The 24,105-nt window shown below is 37.5% G+C and overlaps 1 protein-coding gene across 2 annotated transcripts in view; it reads left to right on the plus strand.

Annotated features, from left to right (window-relative positions):
- The window catches only part of Cfap54 (cilia and flagella associated protein 54), a 210,157-nt gene extending 187,170 nt beyond the window's left edge, over positions 1-22,987 (plus strand). Inside the window, exons 53-60 of one of the 2 annotated variants that reach the window (XM_074084168.1) lie at positions 447-591; positions 1,611-1,768; positions 1,944-2,123; positions 2,236-2,362; positions 15,452-15,607; positions 17,676-17,781; positions 18,282-18,375; positions 21,952-22,987. In XM_074084168.1, coding sequence (XP_073940269.1) covers positions 447-591; positions 1,611-1,768; positions 1,944-2,123; positions 2,236-2,362; positions 15,452-15,607; positions 17,676-17,781; positions 18,282-18,375; positions 21,952-22,113 — 1,128 coding nt within the window. In that variant the 3' untranslated portion in view covers positions 22,114-22,987. Of the gene's footprint in view, positions 1-446; positions 592-1,610; positions 1,769-1,943; positions 2,124-2,235; positions 2,363-15,451; positions 15,608-17,675; positions 17,782-18,281; positions 18,376-21,951 lie in introns of those variants that run through there. The other variant, XM_074084170.1, reaches the window with a different exon arrangement.
- Positions 22,988-24,105: the final 1,118 nt, after the last annotated feature.

A 24,105-nucleotide genomic window follows, 5' to 3' on the forward strand; every position in this document is an offset into this window, starting at 1 on the left:
AGAGGTTTTTTAGTTCTGTTTCACGTAGGTATATGAAGTCCATCAACCATATACTGTCACCTTAATCTCCTTCCTTTACCCTCCCCGCTCCCACTAGTACCCCTGCACATACTGTACCAATTTTACAGTCCTGGTTTTCATAATTAATATTTGAGTTGACGTTCAAAGGGGTGTCTCAATGTATGCCCTCTGTGGGTGTGCTTTACTTTGGTCTGTTCAATCCCTTCGAATACTCTCCCTTATCCCTTTACCTCCCATCCCTCCCAATTTTTCAACAGCTTTCAGTACACTTCCTTATATCCTCTATCTTTACATCTAATAGTATGCAATATTACTGATGTTCTGTCATTATCTTTTCCTTTTCCTCTTTCCCCAAGTTCCATAGAGTAGTGGACCTTTGACATTATGAAATGGAAAGATAACTTCATCTTTTTAATGTTATTTAGGCCACAGAGGGTAAAGATGATGAGTTTTTAGACCCTATTTCTCTAAATGCCCGAGAGTATTTCAACATTCATCTGTGGTTGAGGTGCCGCTTAGCCCTGGTGACTGCGTTTGTCGCCCAGATTCGTGGCATTGGAATTGTGAAAGGTACAAATAAATGTCCTATTTTCTTAATGTTTTTTGTAACAATTTTACATAGGTGAAGGGAATTTTATCAGGACTTACTTATATTCATATTTTAGCTTGATCTGTTTCCATAGTTAAAATTTCAGGTTGCTAAATAAAAGTAATCATTTCTAGCAGTTGTTTGTATCAGTGAAAATGGCATATATGGTACTTACCCATGTAAGAGATTACCATGTAACATGTTACCATGTAACAGCAAGGAGATTTTGTTTGTTTTTTTTATTCATATGTGCATACAATGTTTGGGTCATTTCTCCCCCCTTTCCCCACCTCTGCCTTACCCCCCACCCAACCCCGCCGCCTCCCCCTCCCTTTCCCCTCCATCCCCTCGCTACCCGGCAGAAACTATTTTGCCCTTATCTCTAATTTTGTTGAAGAGAGAGTATAAGCAATAATAGGAAGGACCAAAGGTTTTCAGCAAGGAGATTTTAAGACACATATGCCCAAGTCTCCTTGTCACTTAGGAAGATGGCTAAGCATAGGAGTGAAGAACACAGATTGTGGGCCACAAACCTGAGTTGAAATTCTGAGTCTGCCATTTCCTTACCAAGTCTTTCTTGGCCAGGCCTCTCAAACTTTCTGTGCCTCAGTTTCCTACCCTGTAAAATGGAGATGACTGTTTCTCTCTCCTAGGATTGTTAGTAGAATTGAATGGGTTAAATTTATAGTCTTCGATAATAGCCTGGCACATATACATGGTAGTTCTTGCACTGACTGGTAATTATCTGTTTCTATACCCATCTATTCACCCATCTCCTAAATTAGATCATTTCATGCAATTTTATTCCTCTTTTAGCACTGGATTATCCTAAAGTACTTTCCCCTATATTATAACACATTTCTGTTCCATGTTTCATTTATCTTTCTTCTTAATATCCTCTTGTTCTTCAACCTAACACAGTTGTCCTGTGACAAACATTAGGAAGGTCACACACAAGCTTTCTTTGTGCATTTAAAATAATAATGTTTGTGTGTTGTAGAGAAGGATCTGACAGATTGTTTGAGCCTCATCAATGAAGTGTGTATGGAAGCAAAAAGTGCAGACGACACAGAGCTGCAGGCTGAATTCTTGATGCAAGCTGTAATCCTTGGCCTACAAGAAAAGCATTTAAAGACAGACATTATAAGAAATCTTCAGGTAGGAAGGAAACCTTGGTAATGCTTGTATTTAGGAAAGATTTGGGTTTTAACAAAAGGAGGGAATTTTAAATCCCTTTTAAATTGTACTGACTGCATAATAGTCAACATGGTCAGCTCTTGCTTCAGTGAATTGAGAAAGGTCCTATCAAATGGAATCATTTTTATTTTAATAGGATATAATACATTTGCTTGAAGGAAGTGAATTTATTTCTCCTCGATCATGGTTAACCCTGGCAAGAAGCCTAGTTCTACTGGATGACTTAACAAAAGCTGAGAAATTCAAGCAGTCTTCCTCTTCAAAGCAAGAAAAATTAAATATTTTGACTCAGGCTCACAGAATTCTTATTGAACAGGTGAAAATACTTTTATGTTTACAAGATTTAGAAATTTGCTTTTCTGAATTTTTTTTTCTTATTCCAAACCATATTAACTAATTAATTGCTCATTGCAATTTTTCTTTTATAGATGCTAACTTTTGGAGAAACAATTGAATTTCCTTTATCAAACACTGAATATGCAAATCCATTGCAGCCTTTGAAAAATATCTATCTTCCTCATGTCATGTTATTGGCCAAAATAAAAATGAGAATTGGTAAGAACATTTAAACATATATCATGCTAGAGTGACTGATATAAAATTTTAAGTTATTTTCAGGTAAATTATCATATGAATGCATTTTAAGGGGGCAAAATTTATGAATACTTGGGCTCCATTTACTTAACAAATAGGTTTTGATCATTGACCATGTGCCATACTCTGTGATGTATGAGTGGTCTTCATAAATAAAGTATGAAGTTGACTGCAATAATTATACTTTGTAGCTACTTGCTCTGAGCTATCACATTTTCTCCAATTAGTTGATCATTTGCATTGAAATTTTTCCCACAGTCTACCTTAAAATTATTGTATGTTTCAGCAACTTTATTGAAGAAATTGAACAAACACAAAATACAGGTGCATTTTGTAAATAACATACTTTTTTGTCCACTAAATTATACCTACTTTCTTTATACTTACAACAAATTGGTAAAAAAGATTTTAGAGAGAAATATATAAAAAGGAATTATGTCTTTTAGGTTATAATTGATACTATTAAGTTCCATACCCTTTTCTTATTAGCACAAATTAATTGTCAAAAATAATGAATTTCATTATGATATATGTATCTATGTACATGTATATATTTTGGCCATATTTCCCCACAATATACTCTCTTGTACTCCCCCTCTGCAGTCCCCTTCACATTTCCAAATAGCGCTCCTTCTACTTTCATGACTTTTTTTTTTTATTATTCATATGTGCACAATGTTTGGGTCATTTCTCCCCGCTTCCCCCACCCTCTCCCTTACCGCTCCCCACCCCCTCGATATCCGGCAGAAACTATTTTGCCCTTATCTCTAATTTTGTTGAAGAGAGAGTATGAGCAATAATAGGAAGGACCAAGGGTTTTTGCTAGTTGAGATAAGGATAGCTATACAGGGAGTTGACTCACATTGATTTCCTGTGCATGTGTGTTACCTTCTAGGTTAATTCTTTTTGATCTAACCTTTTCTCTAGTTGCTGGTCCCCTTCTCCTATTGACCTCAGCTGCTTTTAAGGTATCTGCTTTAGTTTCTCTGCGTTGAGGGCAACAAACGCTATCTAGTTTTTTAGGTGTCTTACCTATCCTCACCCCTTCCTTGTGTGCTCTCGCTTTATCATGTGATCAAAGTCCAATCCCCTTGTTGTTTTCGCCCTTGATCTAATGTCCGCATATGAGGGAGAACATATGATTTTTGGTCTTTTGGGTCAGGCTAACCTCACTCAGAATGATGTTCTCCAATTCCATCCATTTACCAGCGAATGATAACATTTCATTCTTCTTCATGGCTGCATAAAATTCCATTGTGTATAAATACCACATTTTCTTAATCCATTCATCAGTAGTGGGGTATTTTGGCTGTTTCCATAACTTGGCTATTGTGAATAGTGCCGCAATAAACATGGGTGTGAAGGTGTCTCTAGAGTAACCTGTGTCACAGTCTTTTGGGTATATCCCCAAGAGTGGTATTGCTGGATCATATGGTAGATCAATGTGTAGATTTTTAAGTAGCCTCCAATTTTTTTCCCGGAGTGATTGTCCTAGTTTACATTCCCACCAACAGTGTAAGAGGGTTCCTTTTTCCCCCGCATCCTCGCCAACACCTTTTGTTAGTGGTGTTGCTAATGATGGCTATTTTAACAGGGGTGTGGTGGAATCTTAGTGTGGTTTTAATTTGCATTTCCTTTATTGCTAGAGATGGTGAGCATTTTTTCATGTGTCTTTTGGCCATTTGAATTTCTTCTTTTGAGAGAGTTCTGTTTAGCTCACTTGCCCATTTCTTTATTGGTTCATTAATTTTGGGAGAATTCAGTTTTTTAAGTTCCCTGTATATTCTGGTTTTTAGTCCTTTGTCTGATGTGTAGCTGGCAAATATTTTCTTCCATTCTGTGGGTGTTCTCTTCAGTTTAGAGATCATTTCTTTTGTTGAGCAGAAGCTTTTTAGTTTTATGAAGTCCCGTTTATCTATGCTATCTCTTAGTTGCTGTGCTGCTGGGGTTCCATTGAGAAAATTCTTACCTATACCTATTAATTCCAGAGTATTTCCTACTCTTTCCTGTATCAACTTTTAGAGTTTCTGGTCTGATATTAAGATCCTTGATCCATTTTGAGTTAATCTTGGTATAGGGTGATATACATGGATCTAGTTTCAGTCTTTTGCAGACTGCTAACCAGTTTTCCCAGCAGTTTTTGTTGAAGAGGCTGCTATTTCTCCATCGTATATTTTTAGCTTCTTTGTCAAAGACAAGTTGGTTATAGTTGTGTGGCTTCATATCTGGGTCCTCTATTCTGTTCCACTGGTCTTCATGTCTGTTTTTGTGCCAGTACCATGCTGTTTTTATTGTTATTGCTTTGTAATATAGTTTGAAGTCGGGTATCGTGATACCTCCTGCATTGTTCTTTTGACTGAGTATTGCCTTGGCTATTCGTGGCCTCTTGTGTTTCCATATAAATTTCACGGTAGATTTTTAATCTCTTTAATGAATGCCGTTGGGATTTTGATGGGAATTGCATTAAACATGTAGGTTACTTTTGGGAGTATCGACATTTTTACTATGTTGATTCTACCAATCCATGAGCATGGGAGATCTCTCCACTTTCTATAGTCTTCCTCAATCTCTTTCTTCAGAAGTTTATAGTTTTCCTTGTAGAGGTCATTCACATCCTTTGTTAGGTTTACACCTAGGTATTTAATTTTTTTTGAAGCTATTGTAAATGGAATTTTTTTCATATATTCTTTTTCAGTTTGTTCATTATTAGTGTATAGAAATGCTAATGATTTTTCTGTGTTGATTTTATATCCTGCTATCTTGCTATAGCTATTGATGGTGTCTAGGAGCTTTTGAGTAGAGTTTTTTGAGTCTTTAAGGTATAGGATAATATTGTCTGAAAATAGGGATATTTTGACAGTTTCTTCACCTATTTGTATTCCTTTTATTCCTTCTTCTTGCCTAATTGCTCTGGCTAGGAATTCCAGTACTATGTTGAATAGGAGTGGAGATAGTGGGCATCCTTGTCTGGTTCCTGATTTTAGAGGGAATGGTTTCAGTTTTTCTCCGTTAAGTATAATGCTGACTGTAGGTTTGTCATATATAGCTTTTATAATGTTGAGGTACTTTCCTTCTATTCCTAGTTTTCTTAGAGCTTTTATCATGAAGTGGTGTTGGATCTTATCAAAGGCTTTCTCTGCATCTATTGAGAGAGATGATCAAGTGGTTTTTGTCTTTGCTTCTGTTAATGTGGTTTATTACGTTTATTGATTTTCGTATGTTGAACCACCCTTGCATCCCTGGGATGAAGCCTACTTGGTCGTGGTGAATAATGTTTTTGATGTGTTGTTGAATTTGGTTTGCCATTATTTTGTTGAGGATTTTTGCACCAATGTTCATTAAGGAGATTGGCCTATAGTTCTCCTTTTTCGAGATGTCTTTGCCTGGTTTTGGGATAAGTGTAATACTGGCTTCATAAAATGTGTTAGGCAGTTTTCCTTCCTTTTCTATTGCGTGGAACAGTTTAAGGAGGGTTGGTGTCAGTTCTTCTTTAAAGGTCTGATAGAATTCAGCAGAGAATCCATCGGGTCCTGGACTTTTCTTTTGAGGAGACTCTTGATTGCTACTTCAATTTCATTTTGTGTTATAGATCTATTCTGGTGATTAATATCCTCTTGGTACAGTTTTGGATGATCATATGTATCTAGAAATCTGTCCATTTCTTTAAGATTTTTGAATTCATTTGAATATATGTTCTCGAAGTAGTCTCTGATGATTTCCTGGACTTCCATGGTATTTGTTGTTATCTCCCCTTTTGCATTCCTGATTCTACTAATTTGGGTTTTTTCTTTCCTCATTTTAGTCAGGTTTCCAGGGGTCTGTTGGTCTTGTTTATTTTTTCAAAGAACCAACTTTTTGTTTCATTAATTCTTTGTATGGTTTTTTTTGGTTTCTATTTCATTGATTTCAGCTCTTATTTTTATTATTTCTCTCTTTCTATTTGTTTTGGGATTTGCTTGTTCTTGTTTTTCTAGGAGTTTGAGATGTATCATTAGGTCATTGATTTGGGATCTTTCAGTCTTTTTAATATATGCACTCCTGGCTATAAACTTTCCTCTCAGGACTGCCTTTGCTGTGTCCCATAGGTTCCGGTAGGTTGTGTTTTCATTTTCCTTGTCTTCCCGGAACTTTTTAATTGCCTCTTTTATTTCATCAATGACCCATTGTTCATTAAGCAATGAGTAATTCAGTTTCCAGCTGTTTGCATGTTTTTTGTCTTTACTTTTGTTGTTGAGTTCTAGTTTTATTGCATTGTGATCAGATAGAATGCAAGGTTTAATTTCTGTTTTCTTATATTTGCTGAGACTTGCTTTGTGCCCTAGGATATGATCTCTTTTGGAGAAGGTTCCATGGGCTGCTGAGAAGAATGTATATTGTGTAGAAGTTGTATGAAATGTTCTGTAGACATCAAGTAGGTCCATTTGATCTATTGTATATTTTAGATCTAGGATTTTTTAATTGATTTTTTTGTTTGGATGACCTATCTATTGATGATAATGGGGTGTTAAAGTTTCCCACAACCACTGTGTTGGAGTTAATATATGCTTTAGGTCCTTCAGGGTATGTTTGATGAAATTGGGTGCGTTGACATCATGTCTCGTTTTTTAAGTGTAGATTCTTCATATGAGAGAAAGCATGCAATATTTGTCTTTCTGAGTCTGACTTAATATGCTTAATGGCACAATCTCCAGTTCCAGGTATTTTCTTGAAAATGATATAATTTCCTTCTTCTTTGTGGCCAAGTAATAGTTCAGTGTGTGTGTGTGTGTGTATCACATTTGCTTTATCTGTTCATCTGTTGATGAGCACCTAGGTTGATTTTATAACTTGGCTCTTGTGCGTAGTGCTACAATAAACATTTCTATATGTGTTGCTTTAATGTCTTTGTGTATATACCCAGGGGTGGTGCAACTGAATCATATGGTAGGTCTATTTTTTAGTTTTTAGGAATATCCATACTGATTTCCATTGTAGCTATGAGGCAAGCTAATAAATAGGGAAAGAAACTGGGACTTGAAGGAGTGATGAAACTTTTCTCAGTGAATTTTGTGTTAAAGTCCTCCTCATCTCAGCCCAGTGCTATCCTTTGCAGCTGTAAATTTCTTTTCTTTACCATTTTTTGAAAATTATATTATCGTTGTACTGGGGGTATATTGTGGCATTTACAAAAGTGCTTACAATGTATCTTAGTTGAATCCACCCCCTCCATCATTCTCCTTTATCCCCACTCCTCCTATTCTTGGAACAGTTTCAATATGCTTCATTTTTTCATTTTCATACATGAGGACATAATATTTTCACCATATTCACCTTTCTACACCGTTTCCTCATATCCCCTCACCTCACACTGGTACAGGACCTGTTTTACCAATTGTAAAATTTTAGCAGTTGGGAGGGTTCTCTTCAGTTGTAAATCCTTTGCAGTTCTAAGTTGCATCAAAGACAGGAAGCCTTGGGAGAATTCTGCCCTTGATTACCTCCCAGGTAAAAACCCTCGGCTTAAAACATGAATATTGGTCACACCTCATACATGCAATTAAAACACATGAGAGTTAGCACAAGTGCATGCACAGAATGCCCCATGTTGTATGACAAGATCTTGTCAATCAAACCTGTCAATCACCTTAGTCCATCCTGCAAAGACTGCCCAGATTTTTCCCCACCATTTGCTCTTTCAATTTATAAAGGCCCTTTAAAAAAGAAATGTGCTTCTCTGTCCTCTGACCAGAGCTCACTGATTTCTCTTGTGGGCCTTTCCCTCACCTTCAATAAACTTTACCGTCACTTTCATGTCTTGCCTGAATTCTTCTGTTGCGGACTCAAGTGCCTAGGAGTCTTCTCACCAGAATCTTCAGAGATCACCCTCCTATAACAGCTAGACTAATTTACATTCCCAACAGTGTATAAGGTTTCTCCCCTCTCCCATCCTAGCCAGCATTTGTTAATGTTTTTCTTGACAGTACCATTCTGACTAGGCATGAGACGGAATCTCAGTGTAGTTTTGACATGCGCTCCCCTTCTAGCTAATGATATTGAACCTTTTCTTATGTATTTATTGGATATTTGTACTTCTAATTCATTTGCCCATTTGTTGATTGGATTTTTCTTTTAAGTTTAGTTTTTTGAGTTCTTTATATATTGTGCGTATTAATGCCCTGTCAGATGGATAGCTGGGAAAGATTTTTTCTTCTATTCTTAAGCTGTCTTCTTCACTTCTTCATTTGTTGTGCAGAAGCTTTTGAAGTTGGTGCAATCCCATTTGTCAATTCTTGCTCTTATTTCCTGAACAATTGGAGTTCTCTTTAGAAAGTCATTGAACTATGCCTATATATTCAAGTGTTTTCCCTATGCTTCCCTGCAGTATTCTCAAAATTTCATGTCTTTCATTAAGGTGTTTGACCCATTTTGAGTTGCATGTGGGGAGAGTTAAGGGTCTAGTTTCAGTCTTCTACATGTGGATATCCAGTTTTCCCAGCACCATTTGTTGAAGAAGCTGTCTTCTCTCCAATGTTTGCTTTTGGCACCTGTATGGAGAATCAGATTGCTATAGCTATGTTTAGTTCTGGGTCTTCTATTCTGTCCTTGCTACATATCATTTCTGTACCAGTGCCACACTGCTTTGTTGCTATGGCTCAGTTATTGTGATACCCCCAGCATTGCCCTTTTTGCTCAGGGTTGCTTTGGCTATTTGGCTTTTTGTGCTTCCATATGAATTTTAGGATTTTTTTTTTCTATTTATGTGAAGCATATTATTGGAATTTTAATGGCAATTACATTGAATCTGTAGATCATTTTCAGTAGTATAGCCATTTTCACAATATTAATTCTGATCTATGAACATAGGAGGTACTTCTATCTTCTGTTGTCTTCTTCAGTTAATTTAGTACTTTTTGATGCAGGGCATTTTAGGTTTTTCCTTTGAATGCTTTCTTTTTAAAGAAATTTTATTTATAATTAATAATATCTAGTTATAGTCATCTTACCTCTACTGCTGCCCTTTCTCCTTCCCCCTCCTTTGCATTTACCTTCTTTGTCTTTCAGTCTCTGTTCTGCTTCACAGATTATTGATCGAGTCTTCACCCACCACATTTTCCTTCATTGGGGTATGCAGCTGATATGCCGTCTGAATCCTTGTTCTCTACAAATACCTTTTCTGTCCTTTTCAATACCTTGAGTGATATGCTGTCTTAGTCCAGTATCAGAATCTTGGGATGTTGCCTTTTCTCTAGAATTTGATAGATGTTCCATCATTTCTAGCTTTGAATGTTACAAATGAGAACTGGAGTGTCATTCTAATTTTTCTTTTCTTTTAGTAAGGAACTTATTCCTTCTACCTGAAAACTTGTAAGAGTTCCTCTTTTGTCTGTGTAGTCTAGGAATTTTACTAGCATTTGTCTGAGTATAGTCTTGTCTTTATTTCTCTATGTGGAACTAAGTGAGCCCTTTCAATCTGCAGACAGATCTCTTTCCACTTCTGGGGAAATTTCTTCTTGCTTCATTATTGCCTTGTGATTTTCTCTGTTCTTTCTTCTGCTATGAACATCTGGAGACAGCCTACCTAGGTAAAAATCTCAAGCACACAGCTTAACTTCTTTGTGCTTTTGTTTCCTCATTTCAAAAATTGGGATGTCATAGTCTGAGCTGCTATTACAAAATACCCTAAACTGGGTAATTTATAAATAGTAGAAATCTATTGCTCACAGTTCTGGAGACTGTAAGTCCAAGATTTAGTATCTGGCGAGGGGCATGTCTACTTTATACATGGTGCCTTCTTTTATACATTGGTCCTTTACATATGGGGAGGGGCAAACAGGCCTCCTTCAAGCCTAGTGTTCCACTAAGGAACACTAATCTCATTCCTGAGGCCTAATCACTTGCCAAAATCCCTGTCTCTTGGTAACATCATTGTGTGGGGATTAGGTTTAAACATATGAATGGAGGGGGGCACCAACATTCAGACCATAATAGGGAATAATAATAGCACTTACATCAAAGAAGATTAAATGAGAAAAGTGCCTAGACTGGGACCAGAGTAAGCACTATTGAGTGCTGACTGTTAATATTTGTATGTGAAATTTGGATCTGTCTTTCAAGTCTATTTTTTTCTTGAAATTTCAATTTATTTATGTCATCTATGATGTGAGCTACTTGTATTTGATCTTTATGATCCTTAATTCAGATTTCAGTATTGACCATCTTCTCAATATCATCTGATAACTTTTTATCTCTACATAAGCTCTTTTTTTAAAAAAACTTTGTCTTCCTATCCTCAATCAGTTTCATTTCACTAATGCCAACTTTTCTGGAGGTTATATTTGTTTTTTTCTTTGCTGACTGATGGATCTTCTTTGCTGGGCTGTTTTACTTTGTCTCCTTACTGTGGTTGAGGTCCAGTTATTGAATTAACTTCAGCAGAGGCAGTGCTGATACTGGCAGTAGGAAGTGCTAGTTCTGCCTCTGTGAGTTGGCTTTGTACCAACCTTCAAGAATCTAATTTCCTACTGAAGCACCAGAAGAAAGAACAAAGGCCAGCCCTCATATTTTCTGTCTCTCTCTCTCTTTTTTCCTCTTTCTCTTAAAAGTGTACTTTAATTATACAAAGGGGTTTCACTGTGGTATTTTCAAACAGCATAGAATGTACTTTAATCAAATTCATTCCCTCTATTTACAGCAATAATATTTTCCCTCCTCTTTTTTGAACAATTTTAATGGGTTTCATTATTCTATTTTCATACCTGTGCATAAAGTACTTCAATCATACTGACTGCCCTTTCACCCTCCCCCCAACCATGTGCTCCCACTTCCAACCAGCGCCCCCATTTTACACTGAAGGCTAGCAGTCTTTGGCTCAGGAGTTGAGAGGACTCAGGCCAGGTCCTCAGAACCCAAGGAAGCAGCCAATCAGAACTACCCTTTTCTGAAGCTCACAGATAGCCTTTCAAGCTGTCTCTAGGAAGCTTTCTTTGATTTTTGACCAAGACCTCATTTATTCCATTTCTCAGGGTCTTGTCTAGCTCAGAGGGTGGAAAAGTTGGCACCAGCTCTGTCTGTTGTCACCCATCACCTAGGACCTGCCTGCCTCCTACACAGGTAGCCACTCAGTCAAGATAGTGGAGAGTAGGATTGGATTGTGAAAGGGAGGACAGTAAGGGTACACTCAAGCTACCATCTCTTCAGAATCTTCCTTTTATCTCCCTTCTGCATCTCCATTTCATTATCAATATGATCAGTATTGATCATTGGTGTTATATGATTATCATCAGATATGAATTTCATCACATAAATAATTTTACCTTAGGTTTCCTCACTTACAGAATTAGCCCGTGTACTTGGCCTCTGAAATTTCTTCCAGCTTACTAACTTACTAACCTCATGAAATCTACTTTTCTGTATTTTTAAGCCCACAATTTGTTATATTATCAGAACTTTTGATTTCTACATGAGACTAAGCACAGATTGTGTAAAATCAAATGTATTTTCTGACTTACTAATCTTGAAGATGTGTCACCACTCAATGACAATACTGTTGCCTCTTTGTAGGCTTATTTGAAGCTGAACAGCTTGCTTTCTGGTATATTATATTAAATACAGGCTTTAAAAACAAAACCAAAAGCAGCCTTTCTGTCAAAACAATGTCAGTTTCACAACTTCTTTTTCACAGAGTCGATGTTTACTGGAAAAAGGAACACTTCAATATTATGAAGCACAAAATCATCTGCAACTTGCTTTCTTGACAGTTTTCCTTTACAGTATGGATTGTATCATAAGAATAAAGACACTTAAATTTATTTTCTTTGTGCAAGGCTCATAGAAAATGGCATTTTAGATAATTTTTACAAAGCAAAAATAAGCATTATGATTATTTAAGATTATTTTCCCATTAATTATCTTACCTTGATCTTTCTTATTAGGTGAAAAAGTAGATTACTGATTGTAAATTGGAATGAATAAAAGGCATTTGAATTTCTTACATTCTTTCAACCAACAAACATTTGTTGAGCACCAGTGGGTGCAGGAATGATGCTGGGCTATAATTGGGATCCAGTTTCCATCTCTGTCTTCAAAGAGCTGATCATGTAGTTAGTGAGGAGAGAGAAAATATTCAATAATTTCTGTAACAGTTCTAAAGACCATCAAGAAGACAATTTAAGTACTATTATTGTATATTGATTCTGTATTCTATAGTACTAATATGTATTATACATCCCTATATGTGTGTCCCAAGAAAATAAAGATATCTGATATTTTGTCTTCTAACAATAAGCAGCTGTGGTATAATCTGGGAAAAGTGGAGCACGTATAAATGATCGGTACATTGGAGCATGGAGCCATATTGGACCAGGCAGTAGCATGTCTTTTATTGCCCTTCTTGCTGGTATCTAAATACTGTGGGTAACGGTTGAGGTTAAGATTGTAGATTCTGGAGAAAGAGTTCTTATTCCATTTCCTTGCACAGTCTTAACCTCCCTCTGTTCCTGTTTCCTCTCTCATAAAATGGTTAAGTATGACTAGGCACATTGGCTGTGTCTGTGTTTAGAAGGGCACATACCTCATTGCAAAGCTTTGTACGTGTTAGGTACGCTTACTGCTCTGTGCTTGGCCTTCTCACTCTCCTGAGAGCTTCTTTCTTTCCATTGATGGTGCTGGGCTTTGAAGTCAGGGCCTTGTGTTTTCTAAGCATGCTCTCTACCACTCAGGCCACTCCCCAGCCCTTTTTGTTTTAGTTGGTTTTTGAATAGGTTTTTGAATAGTTGGTTTTTATCCTCCTCTTTATGCTTCCTGAGTAGCTGGGATGAAAGGCGTGCACCACTGCACACAGCTTTTTATTGGTTAAGATGGGGAGTCTCATTGACTTTTTGACTGGACTGGTCTCTAACCATAATCCTCCTGATCTCTGCCTCCCAAATAGCTAGTATTACATGCATGAGCCACTGTGCTGCTCAGCCTCCTGGGAACTTCTAGAGAGCAAGAAGTCTGTTATTTCATCTTCATATTCTCAGCAGTGCGCTGCCTGGTTCAGAGTAAGGGCTGAGTCACTTGTCTGATGAGCCATTTCTCCTCCATTTGGCCATCAAAATGGCTCATCCTTGAACGAAAGATTTACAAAAAGTTCTTTGTCAAAAGCCAAACAAACAAACAAACAAATCTCAAACCTCTGTAGGGTATGGATCTTGGAATTGAAAACTTTCTGAACCCAAAGACACAGCAAGTATTTTCTAGACTGCCTGGGACCCCACACTTTGGCATCTGTACTCTGCAGGCCTACCCACCATTCTGTTTATATTACTTTTCTGTGTGTAGTCAACTATTCCATTAATGTAGCTGATACCAGTTTTCTTCTACTTTTTATCCCAACTGTTTTCTTCTTTAAAATGACCAAAGACATGCTATCACACACTCTGACTTTCCCAAATCTGGGCCAGGGATCCTGTAGCCTGCTCCTACAATGTCCTGGATTTCTTTCCCACACAACCAGCCACACCCGGCGGAAACTATTTTGCCCTTATCTCTAATTTTGTTGAAGAGAGAGTATAAGCGATAATAGGAAGGAACAAGGGGTTTTGCTGGTTGAGATAAGGATAGCTATACAGGGAGTTGACTCACATTGATTTCCTGTGCATGCCACACACTCTTTTGACTACTGTCTGGCTCTGCTTATTCTCTGCATAGTCTGCATAATCACTAGGCTTCATGACATCTCTAAGACACTGTGTTGCATTTAGGGAGTGGGCTCTGGGACCAGACTGCTGTAGATTCAAATTGTGACCCTGCCATTTACTAGCCACATGACATGGAGAAGGTTACTTAAAGCTCTCTGAGCCACTGCTTTGTCCTTTGTCAAATGGGCATAATAATGGTGCCTACTCTGAGTTGTGAGGATCACAGTAAAGCATGTTAAGTACACAAGGTGACGCCCGTCATGTAAGAAGCATTTAGTAAATATTAGGTCTTTCATTATCTTTTCTCACTTTTATCTAGTATCTAAGCAAGCACTCAGAAAATACTTGTTGAGTAAATGTCTATCTCTTTGAGGCCACATAGAAAGATGTTTCTCCCATTCCATAATCCTTCATTATGTTAAGTGATGGTGGGACCATATAGGGAGTACAGCATGCATCCTTATCCATAGTGGGTTTGCTATCTAGTCACAATGATGAAAAATGCACAAAACAGCTACTATAGTACTTAATAGGAAGAAAATTACTGCCTATTAATATATGCAGGTTTTATTGCAAGCAACATAAAACTTCCAGATGTTTCTCTACACAAACCTCATCTTATGGAGGCTGTTTTGTTGCATATCATGAAATTTTATAACTGAACTAGTCTTTAGAGATTATCTTTCTTTTTATTTTTTTCCCCACTTTTTATTAGCATATATTGTACAAAGTAATGGGTTTCATTATGACATTTTCATACAGGGTATATAATGTACTTTGACTGTATTCACCCCCATTACCCTCTCTTGTGCCTCCTCCCTACCCTTCATTTTATGTATTTTTATTTTTTTAATTAAAAAGTTTTGAGGGACAATACCTATGTCTGAACTCAAGGCCCCACATTTGCTAGTCAGGCATTCTACCACTTAAGCCACATCCCCAGCCTGTTTTTTGCTGTAGTTAGTTTTTGATAGGATCTCATGCCTTTTGCCTACTACCTAGGCTTCCTACCTAGTTGAGATCACAGCTGTGTGCCACCACCACTGGCTTGTTTGTTGAAATGGGGCTTTTACTAACTTCTTGTCTGGCTTGACCTTGAACCACAGTCTCTGTCCCCACATAGCATGTGTGCCACCATGCCTGGCCCCTATCCTTCATTTTAAAAACAAGAAAACATATTGGAGATTTATCAAAGGTAGTTATTGTTATAGTTCACTGGAATATTGGGTATTGTGTTTCTTTAAAACATTTCTTGGATGCTAAAAACAGTAAAGGCCACCAGAGTTCCTAATAGATAACATGACTGTGAGAGAGGCCTGGAGACTTGGAGGCCAGCTATGAACACTGCATATTTTATTGTTTCACCCCCACCCTATTGTCTTTCTTTTAGGACATTCACTGGCAAAGTTGGTGTATTACAGCAGTAAAAAGAAGGACTTTTCAAAGTGGTTACCCGCTCTTCAGCTGTTTGAGATGGCGTTGAAGCTCTGTAAGATAACAGCTGTAGAGGAATGTGAGGTGGAAGCAGAAATCCTTTTTCAGAAAGGTGAGATGTTTGGGGTCACAGCTATGACATTTTCCTCCTGTTAACAATTGGAGGAACTGACTATAAAAAATACAAATTTTACAAAGGGTTTAGTAATAACAAAACACATTGATAGTGCTGCCAAACCCAGTTTTACCTAAAAGAACTCTGCTTATTTTGAGTGTATATCTAGAAAGATAAAAAACCCTACCACTTAGTTTCTTTTATAATTATGACTGACCTTCTTTATATGAAGTTTCATGTTTGACTGAAAAATGTAGCATCAATACTGAGCTATACAGAATGTTACGTAAATAGTGTTTGGAATATATTTTTCCTGAATCATTTTACACTGCTAAATGTTTTGATCAATTTTTGTAAGTAAGAGATATATATCCATTAGAATTAAGTAACTATAGCATAACTATATTTACAAACTACAGACAATGCCTGTTTATCAAATGCATTTGTATAATTGTATTGTGGCAATTTTGGCCATGAGAAAACTGAAGAGTGAAGATCTCTGTCATTTACTGGGAATCTTCTAGGTGCTGGCTCTGTAGTCTATGTTCTGCATTTCACATGGCTGATTCTTCCAAGAGTTCTCCAGTTGACTAAAGAGGAGAACCAGGTGCTGTCTGGTTGAGCTGGTTTCTAAAAGTCAGCAGCTATTGAACGATCAAGTCAAGATGTGAATTCCGTGGTGGCCAGCTGCATGCCCTCCCCACATCAGCATGAAAACAGCGGGCCCTGCTTGTAGTGATTGCAAGCTTTCTCTTGGCTGCCCTTTTGCTCAGAGATGCTCACTCAGGGCCTGCACTAGAGGACTGGCCTCCCATTGGGCTGGGATCTGTGTGAGGATTATAATATTTGATCATCATTAAGAACTTTCAAGCATTTGCTGATTTTGGGGGGGATTTTTTCCCATTAAGTTTATGATTATTTTTTAAACTTGAAAATTCTTTTTGGGCTGACAGAATGGCCCAAGTGGTAGAGTGCCTCCTAGCAAGTGTAAAGCCTTGAGTTCAAACCCCACTACTGCCAAAAATCATTTATATATATATATATATATATATATATATATATATATATATATATATACTATTATGCTATATTTCATAGAAACATGTAACTCCCATTCTAAAACCAACTTAGTTAGAAGGTTGAATGTCCTGCACAATGTTCCACTGTTCCACTCTAGGAATTGAGCATATATATATAAAAATATAGTGCAGTGTTTCCATATATGTATACATTGTAGAATGACTAAATTAAGAAAGTTAACCTATCTTTAACCTCAAAAAATTATCTTTTTGTGGTGAGAGCATTTAAAATCTTCTTAAAACAATTTTAAGTATAGAATACATTATTATCAAGCATAAGCATGCTATGCAATAGATCTCCAGAACTGCCCATCTTGACTAACTCCCTATGCCCCAACTTCCCATACCCTGGCAACCGCCATCCTACTTTCTATTCCTGTGAGCTCAGCTTTGCAGACTCCACCTGTAAGTGAGATCATGCGGTGTTTGTTTCCGTGTCCTAGGTTTATCCGTGTTGTTGCAAATGACCATATTCCCTTCTTTTAAAATGCTGTGTGCTAGTCCATTGTGTGCACATATACCACATTTTCTTTATCCTTTCATCCATTGAGGAGCACTCAGGTTTATTTCACATCTTCGCTGGTATAGATAATGCTACAACAAATGTAAAAATGCAGTAGTATCTGTGAAATAGGGGAAAGAGGAACATGGATGTAGAAAAAGGGAATGAGAGATGCCAGAGGAGGAGGAAACATAAAGTAAGGAAGTAAGGAACAGAAAAGTTAGGTGGTAAAGCCAATTGTGCCAGGGAAGGCAAGGACGTCTTGACTCGGTGTTGCTGCTATCTGAAGGCAGGGACGTTTGATACTTGCAGAGAAAGAAGCAACATGTCTTTTCTCATTGACTCATTTCTAGCAAGCAACAGCAGACAGACCAACAAAAGCATATCCAGTTTTCTGAACTTCCAATATGAAATATTTGTTCTTAAGTTCTAAGTGATAGAAAAAGGAGAAAAACCATCTCTGTATATATTTTTCTTCTTTCAGGCAAAATAGAGCGTCAAATACTGATGGATGACAAATCTCCAAGTACACGACTGGAGAGTTTTTTTGAAGCTATACAGCTAAGCTTGAAAAATGATCAAAACTCAGGGTAAAACTGTCTTTTCATTTTTTTAACAATGTTTGTATTTGGTTTGAATGCTGTGCTGTGTTAGAACCTTGAATATTGAAGGTAGGAATGAATGAGTGCCCTTTTCATGGTGAAGCTTCATGGGCTCTATCTGTCCGGCAGGTTAACTGCTTTGCTTTTCAAGCTTGTTGCTGTTGGCTTTGACCCAAGGCCTTCTTTACAGTATGGTGGGTGATGCCCATGACCACTGTGGAATACTGGGCTGTGAATCATTTCTGGCCTGTACCGAGGTACCCTGTCAAGCCATTGCCAGCACAAGACAAGGTAGAAGCTCAGATGTCTTCAAGACCTCCCAGCTGTAGGGAGGAAGATTCTAGTAACTTGGCCAGAAGTGCTATGAGAAGCAGATGTGGGTGGGGAGAGATGCTGGTTATGCCTTTTACCTTTTATTAGCTCTAATGTTGACAAATGAGGCAGAGAGATTATTAATATTTAATAAGTACAATGCTGTATCATTCTAGATTGATAAGAGATTCCTACCTAGAAATGGCCCTGTTCTATTTTCATCTGAAGAAGCCAAAGACAAAAAATTCAGGAACACCATTAACACTTAAGGTAATAGCTGAATTTATTAGAAATTATAAGTTAATTGCCTAATACTTTAATATTACTGTGCTATATAACTTGGAGAAATTAATTCATTACTTTTAGTCACACTTATATTTATATGCCTCTTTGCATATTTTATGTAGGGCTCTGGTAATTGGTTTCATTTAGATAGTTTTGCCTGTTAAAATGTTATACATGAAATGTAGGTTTGAGTTGTTAGGGAGAATCAAGAATTTGCAGGGAATGATGTATTGGTTAAGTGACAGACAAGTACAATTTTCAATACAACCATGGTATACAAGCTTCTTTCACTTCTTGAAAGAGTCGTTTATTCCTTCATCAATTATCTACTGAGCTCCTACTCTAGAGGAAGGTCATAAAACAGTGTCCATGATGAGCACAGTCCCTGCTTTCATGGAACTTGCCATCCAGAAGAGGGAAACAGACCAGAAGTCAGCAAAGAAATAAAGGTGGGAGGAGGGAACAAGGGAGAAGAAGGGAAGGGGGAGACTTCCATAGTGAAATTTAGGAGAGGGAAGTAAGTTGGGTTGGTCAAATTGTAAATGAATATGGCGGGTGATCCAGCATTCACAGAGGCATGGAAGGAGGAGGAAGCCATGGAAAGAGTTGCAGAGGGGTGCATATCCACAGCAGTACTTCCATTTGAGGTGCAGAAATATCTCTGGGAATCTTGTGAAAATGCAGATAGTGATTCCGTGTGTTGGGGTGGGGTGGAAGTTCGATGTTTCTAGTAAGCCCCCAGAGAGTGCTAATTCTGGTGGTCTTGGGACCACACTTGGGTACCAAGGGTCTTTATTGAGGAAGATCCTAGCAGCATGGATAGCCAGCTGTTTCTTGATATATATAGTCCCAGTGATTCTATTTTTAAAAAGTTGACAGACTTATATTTCACCCTTACTGGATAATCATTTGACTCCTCAAGAGACCTTTTCAGAAAATCTTGGCATCAAATCTCTAGTTTTTGAGACAGCACAAATATGATTTTAAAACTTTGGGCAAATAGACTGTAAGTAGATAACACCTATTTTTTTAAAATCAAAAATAGAAAAATTTATTTTCTGTGGTCTGATAAACACTTTTATTTGTAGTAAGAGAAAAAATGTTCTGTTGCCATAAAACGTGTTAATACAAGCTAATAGGATGGTGTGATAATAACCTGTCTCTTGGATGTATAGAGAAGTGTTACAGTTAAGAGCATGAAGAAGTTAGAATTTGGATGAAAAATTTTAGTTCCATATAATATGGTCATTATTTTCTGTATATCTTGAACACAGTATATTTTAACACAGAAGCAGAGAAAATACCCAAAAACAAATTAAAAATTTCATTCACTCTGTAATTGTGACTGTTAGTAGGTTTTGGGAAAGTGTATGTAGTCTAACTATGTTCTTCCTTTCTAACATTGTTTTGGCTACTTTGAGTCCTTGAATTTTCATATACATTTTAGGACCTGCTCATCAATTTCTAGGAAAAAGTGATGAGCTTTCTATGGGATTGTTGTTGACTCTCCAGAACAATTTGGGGATAGTTCTGTGGTATCAATAGTGAGTCTTCCAATTCCTGAATGTGAATTGTCTTTTCATTTATTTGGATCTTAGTTAACTTCTCTCAGCAACGCTGTATACTTTCCAGTGTACAAGTCTTGCACGTTTGCGGTTTACTTCCATTGTGAATGGATTTGGTCTTATTTTGTATTCAGATTGTTCAGATTGTTATAGAGAAGTATAGCTGTCATGTGTGTACTATGGAGTGTTATACCTATGCTCTCACTTGCCATGTATATTGGCTCAGTAGTATGCTTTGTGTGTATATGTATCTCTTAGGATTTTCTACAAATAGGATTATATCTTCGGCAAGCAAACACACTTTTACTTCTTCATTTTCAATCTATTTGCATTTTTCTCTGTTTCCTGTTTGCATGGACTGTGCAGTGTTGACACCTCCCCCATTTAAAAAAAAAATTCCCACCATGTTCTTCCCCAGTGCAGATTTTCCCATTCTGAGCTCAAGCCCAACCTCCTCAATAAAGTTTTCCTTTTAATTAATAATTAGACTGCTTTATTTATTTTTTTGAAGGTACAGGGGTTTGAACTTAAGGCCTCACACTTGCTTGGCAGGCTTTCTACTACTTGAGCCACTCCACCAGCCCTTTTTAGTGATGAATTTTTTTGAGATAGGGTTTCTTGCACTATTTGCTCTGGCTGGTCTTAAACTGTGACCCTCCTAATCTCTGCCTCCTGAGTAGCTAGGATTTCAGCTACTTACCCTACCTGACTTCTTCAAGTGACTGGACCACTAATTGTCTGTACATTATAGTTTGTTAATGTTATTCTATCTTATTCATTTTGTACCTGTTAGTCTTACTTCCAGAATCTAAGTAGGTCAATTGGTTTGTTTTATTCTGCAGTTTTCTTAAAGATTAGAAATTGTTCAAAATATGGGCATCAAAAAATTAGAGTTCAGGGGTCTAATTTCATAGTTATCTCTCTTCAGATTATTTACATATCAAGAAATTATCTTCAATATTTATTTATTTTAGTTATCTTAAGAATGTAACATGGATATTTTGCTGTTGGTAGAGTTGCTTTCCATTTCTGTGAATTGGATTTCTTGCATTTAGAAACTCTGAGTGTGAGTTTGTGAGTGTGTGTGTGTGTGTGTGTGTGTGTGTAGATACATAGGTATGGACCCATAGTAAAAATGTCCCCTTGCATATTCTCTTTTTTGTTACTCTATGAAAAGTTATGATCATATTGCCACTTTAACATTTTCTTCGTTAGAAAAACAATAGCAAATACCTATGAAAAATCTTTGAGTGTCAGGTACCAGTAGCTCATGCCTGTAATCCCAGCTACTCAGCAGGCAGAGGTCAGGAGGATCTCAGTTTGAAGCCAGCCCAGGCAACAAAAGTGGACCGTCACTTGAAATTACCCAATACATAAAAGGGTGGTGGAGTGGCTCAAATGGTAGAGCACTTGCCTAGCAAGTGTGAGGCCTGAGTTCAAGTCCCAGTGCCACCAAAAAAAAAAAAAGACATCTGTGAGTAACTAGGGAGGTGAGGGCAGGAGGTTAGCCTGGGCTTCGTAGCAAGACCCTGTCTCAAAATAATGACAACAAACCTTTGAGGAATATTCTCTTTCTGGCATCTTTACCCACAGTGTATTCACTCTACAGAACCTCTATTAAAATGGCATTTGACTTTACTTAAAATGACATTTTTATTTATTACATAAATCATGAAAGCTCATTGTAGAAAATTAGAAAAAAATTATAAAAATAATTTACCCTTAAAAAGTGAGATAATCACTATTAACAACTTTCTATGTACAGGAAATATATATATATATATATATATACACACATATTTTTAAAAGTGAGATTATACTTTGTGTGCAATTTTATAACCTATACTTTTCTTTCCTTAATATATTTTAAATATTGATTCATGTCAATGTTAATGGCTGCATACTATTCCACCAAAATGTCACCTTCAGAAGATGAGAAGATTTATCAAGAAACTTTAATAATATCTTTATCATAAAACATTTTTAAATATTTTAGCCCTTTCCCCGACGGCATAGTTCTGGTAAAGAATCAACAGTAAATATATCTGAGATGTTCAGCTCGTTGGCTTGGATTGCAATAAGAGCAGCTGCACAGGTTGGTGTGATTTTTGTTACTCTCTCTCCTGTCACAACTGTATTTCCCATTAATCAGCTGTGAAGGCAGCACAATGTGTCCAGATAAGAGAAAGGGAAAGTTCCCACTCTTTGGGATTTGTGTCAATCATATTTGGAAATATTAGAAATAGTCTGTATGTACAGTGTTTTTAATCACTACTAACCAGCTCTGACTCTGTTTTTTTCAATTTGTCTTTAATGAAAATACTGGTGAAGACATATGTATACATACTTGATATTTTGGTAAGTATCTGTCATAGCCAGGTGAGGTAGTTTATTTAAAGTGACTTATGCATTAATTAAATTGTCAAAACTAAATGATTTGTTTGACTATGATACAGTCTACATGTCAGGATCATATATTACTTTTTCAGGCTGTCATGATTTTTTCTTCTAATGTATATTGAATATTATTTTATGAGCTCACATATTCATATTGTTTGCTGCCTCAGTCTGTTTTGTGCTCTACGACAGAACAGCACAGAGTGAGTAATTTACAATAAATTGAAATTTATTGATGCACAGTTCTGGAGGCTGGGGAGTCCAAGACAAGTGGCCTGAATCTGGTAAGAGGTAGAAAGGTAGAAGAGAAAGAGAGAGAGAGAGAGAGAGAGAGAGCGAGAGAGAGAGAAATGGTATTGATTTGTCTGTCCCAGGACCTGTTTCCATGATTCCTGCATTAATCCATTCATGTCCTGGTCACCTGTTGGGGATCCAGTCTCCAACACATGAAATCTGGGGACATGTCCAAGCCACAGCCTTTCCTTGAAGGATAATCTCTGAATCAGAAAGCTTACACAAATGAATTCTAATTCACGCATTCATTGTAGGTCAGTGAGGTTGTGCTGGCAATTAACCTGCTTATTGGAAAGAAGAGTACGAGAACTGATGAAGTTAACCAAGCAGCCTTACCGAACATTCCAGAATTTGCCACTGTGGATCTTTTGTCTTCATACACAGATTATTTGCTTGGTAGGCTTCAATGTCCATGTGTTTTACAGAAACCTGGCATAGGTAATGTGTAATCCAGCGTTAAAGACTTACTAATGGTGATTTGTTGGCTTTTAGCTTAAAGAGAATAATGGTTTGGGAAGACTCCAGGGGACAAAAGGGGCCCTAGGGTCAGGTGCCAAAATAGAAGGTCTCAGCTCACTGCACAGGGGCGCAGCACTCAGTGGCATGTGTGTTTCAGATGCCGGGCTCTGTGGGAATGACACGCCCTTGTGTTTGTTTATTTCACAGTTCATACAGGTCATGTAGGACCTTCGGGGAATATTGCCTGACAGACCTCTGATCTCTCCTAAACGTGCACCCACTCTCTGTCACTCTCGTGTGGCTCCCTGTTGTTTATTGGCTATCTTGTCCGGTCTGTGTGTTTGAGTGTGTGCTAAGCGCTTTCCTCCGGTGTCCTGGGACGGGAGCTCTGTCCACTGAGGCTCCATCTGCAGCAAGGCACCCAGTTGCTTGCCCACAGCAGGCATCAAGTATTAATATTTGTTCAGTGGATTCATGAGGGAGAGGCTAGCGAACTTAAACTTGGCCTGAATACTATGTGTGCTTTTGCTTAATTATGATTCCCATTAGTAAAGTGATCAGCAGTGATATATGCATTTAACGTTGTTTATATGTCTGTCCATTCGTTTGGTCAGAAATATTTATTGAGTGTTGCTTGTGTGTGAAGCACCTGGGAAGGTGGTAAGAAGCAAGGTGCTGGAGTCTGACATGCAGACTAACATTTCAGTGACATTAATGTCTGAGTTTGTTTGGTCTGAGCTGAGCACTGAGCCAAAGGAGATGAAAAAAATTTCCCCCTAACCTGATGGCACGGCAGTGATCTTCCCAAGCGCGCCCCCCCCACCCCAACACCTCCGAAGGCAGCAGTTTACCCAGCTGAAGGGTAGACCTTCACGGAACTGTTAGCATCTGAAATTGTGCCTTTCTAAGCTCTTTCCTGCAGAGTAAGATACCCAGCACTTAAAAATATTTTGCTTGAAGTCAAATCATTGGATAGACTTTATATTGTGGTGTTTGTTTT

Source organism: Castor canadensis, chromosome 8, assembly GCF_047511655.1.
Source record: "Castor canadensis chromosome 8, mCasCan1.hap1v2, whole genome shotgun sequence".
NCBI lineage: Eukaryota > Metazoa > Chordata > Mammalia > Rodentia > Castoridae > Castor > Castor canadensis.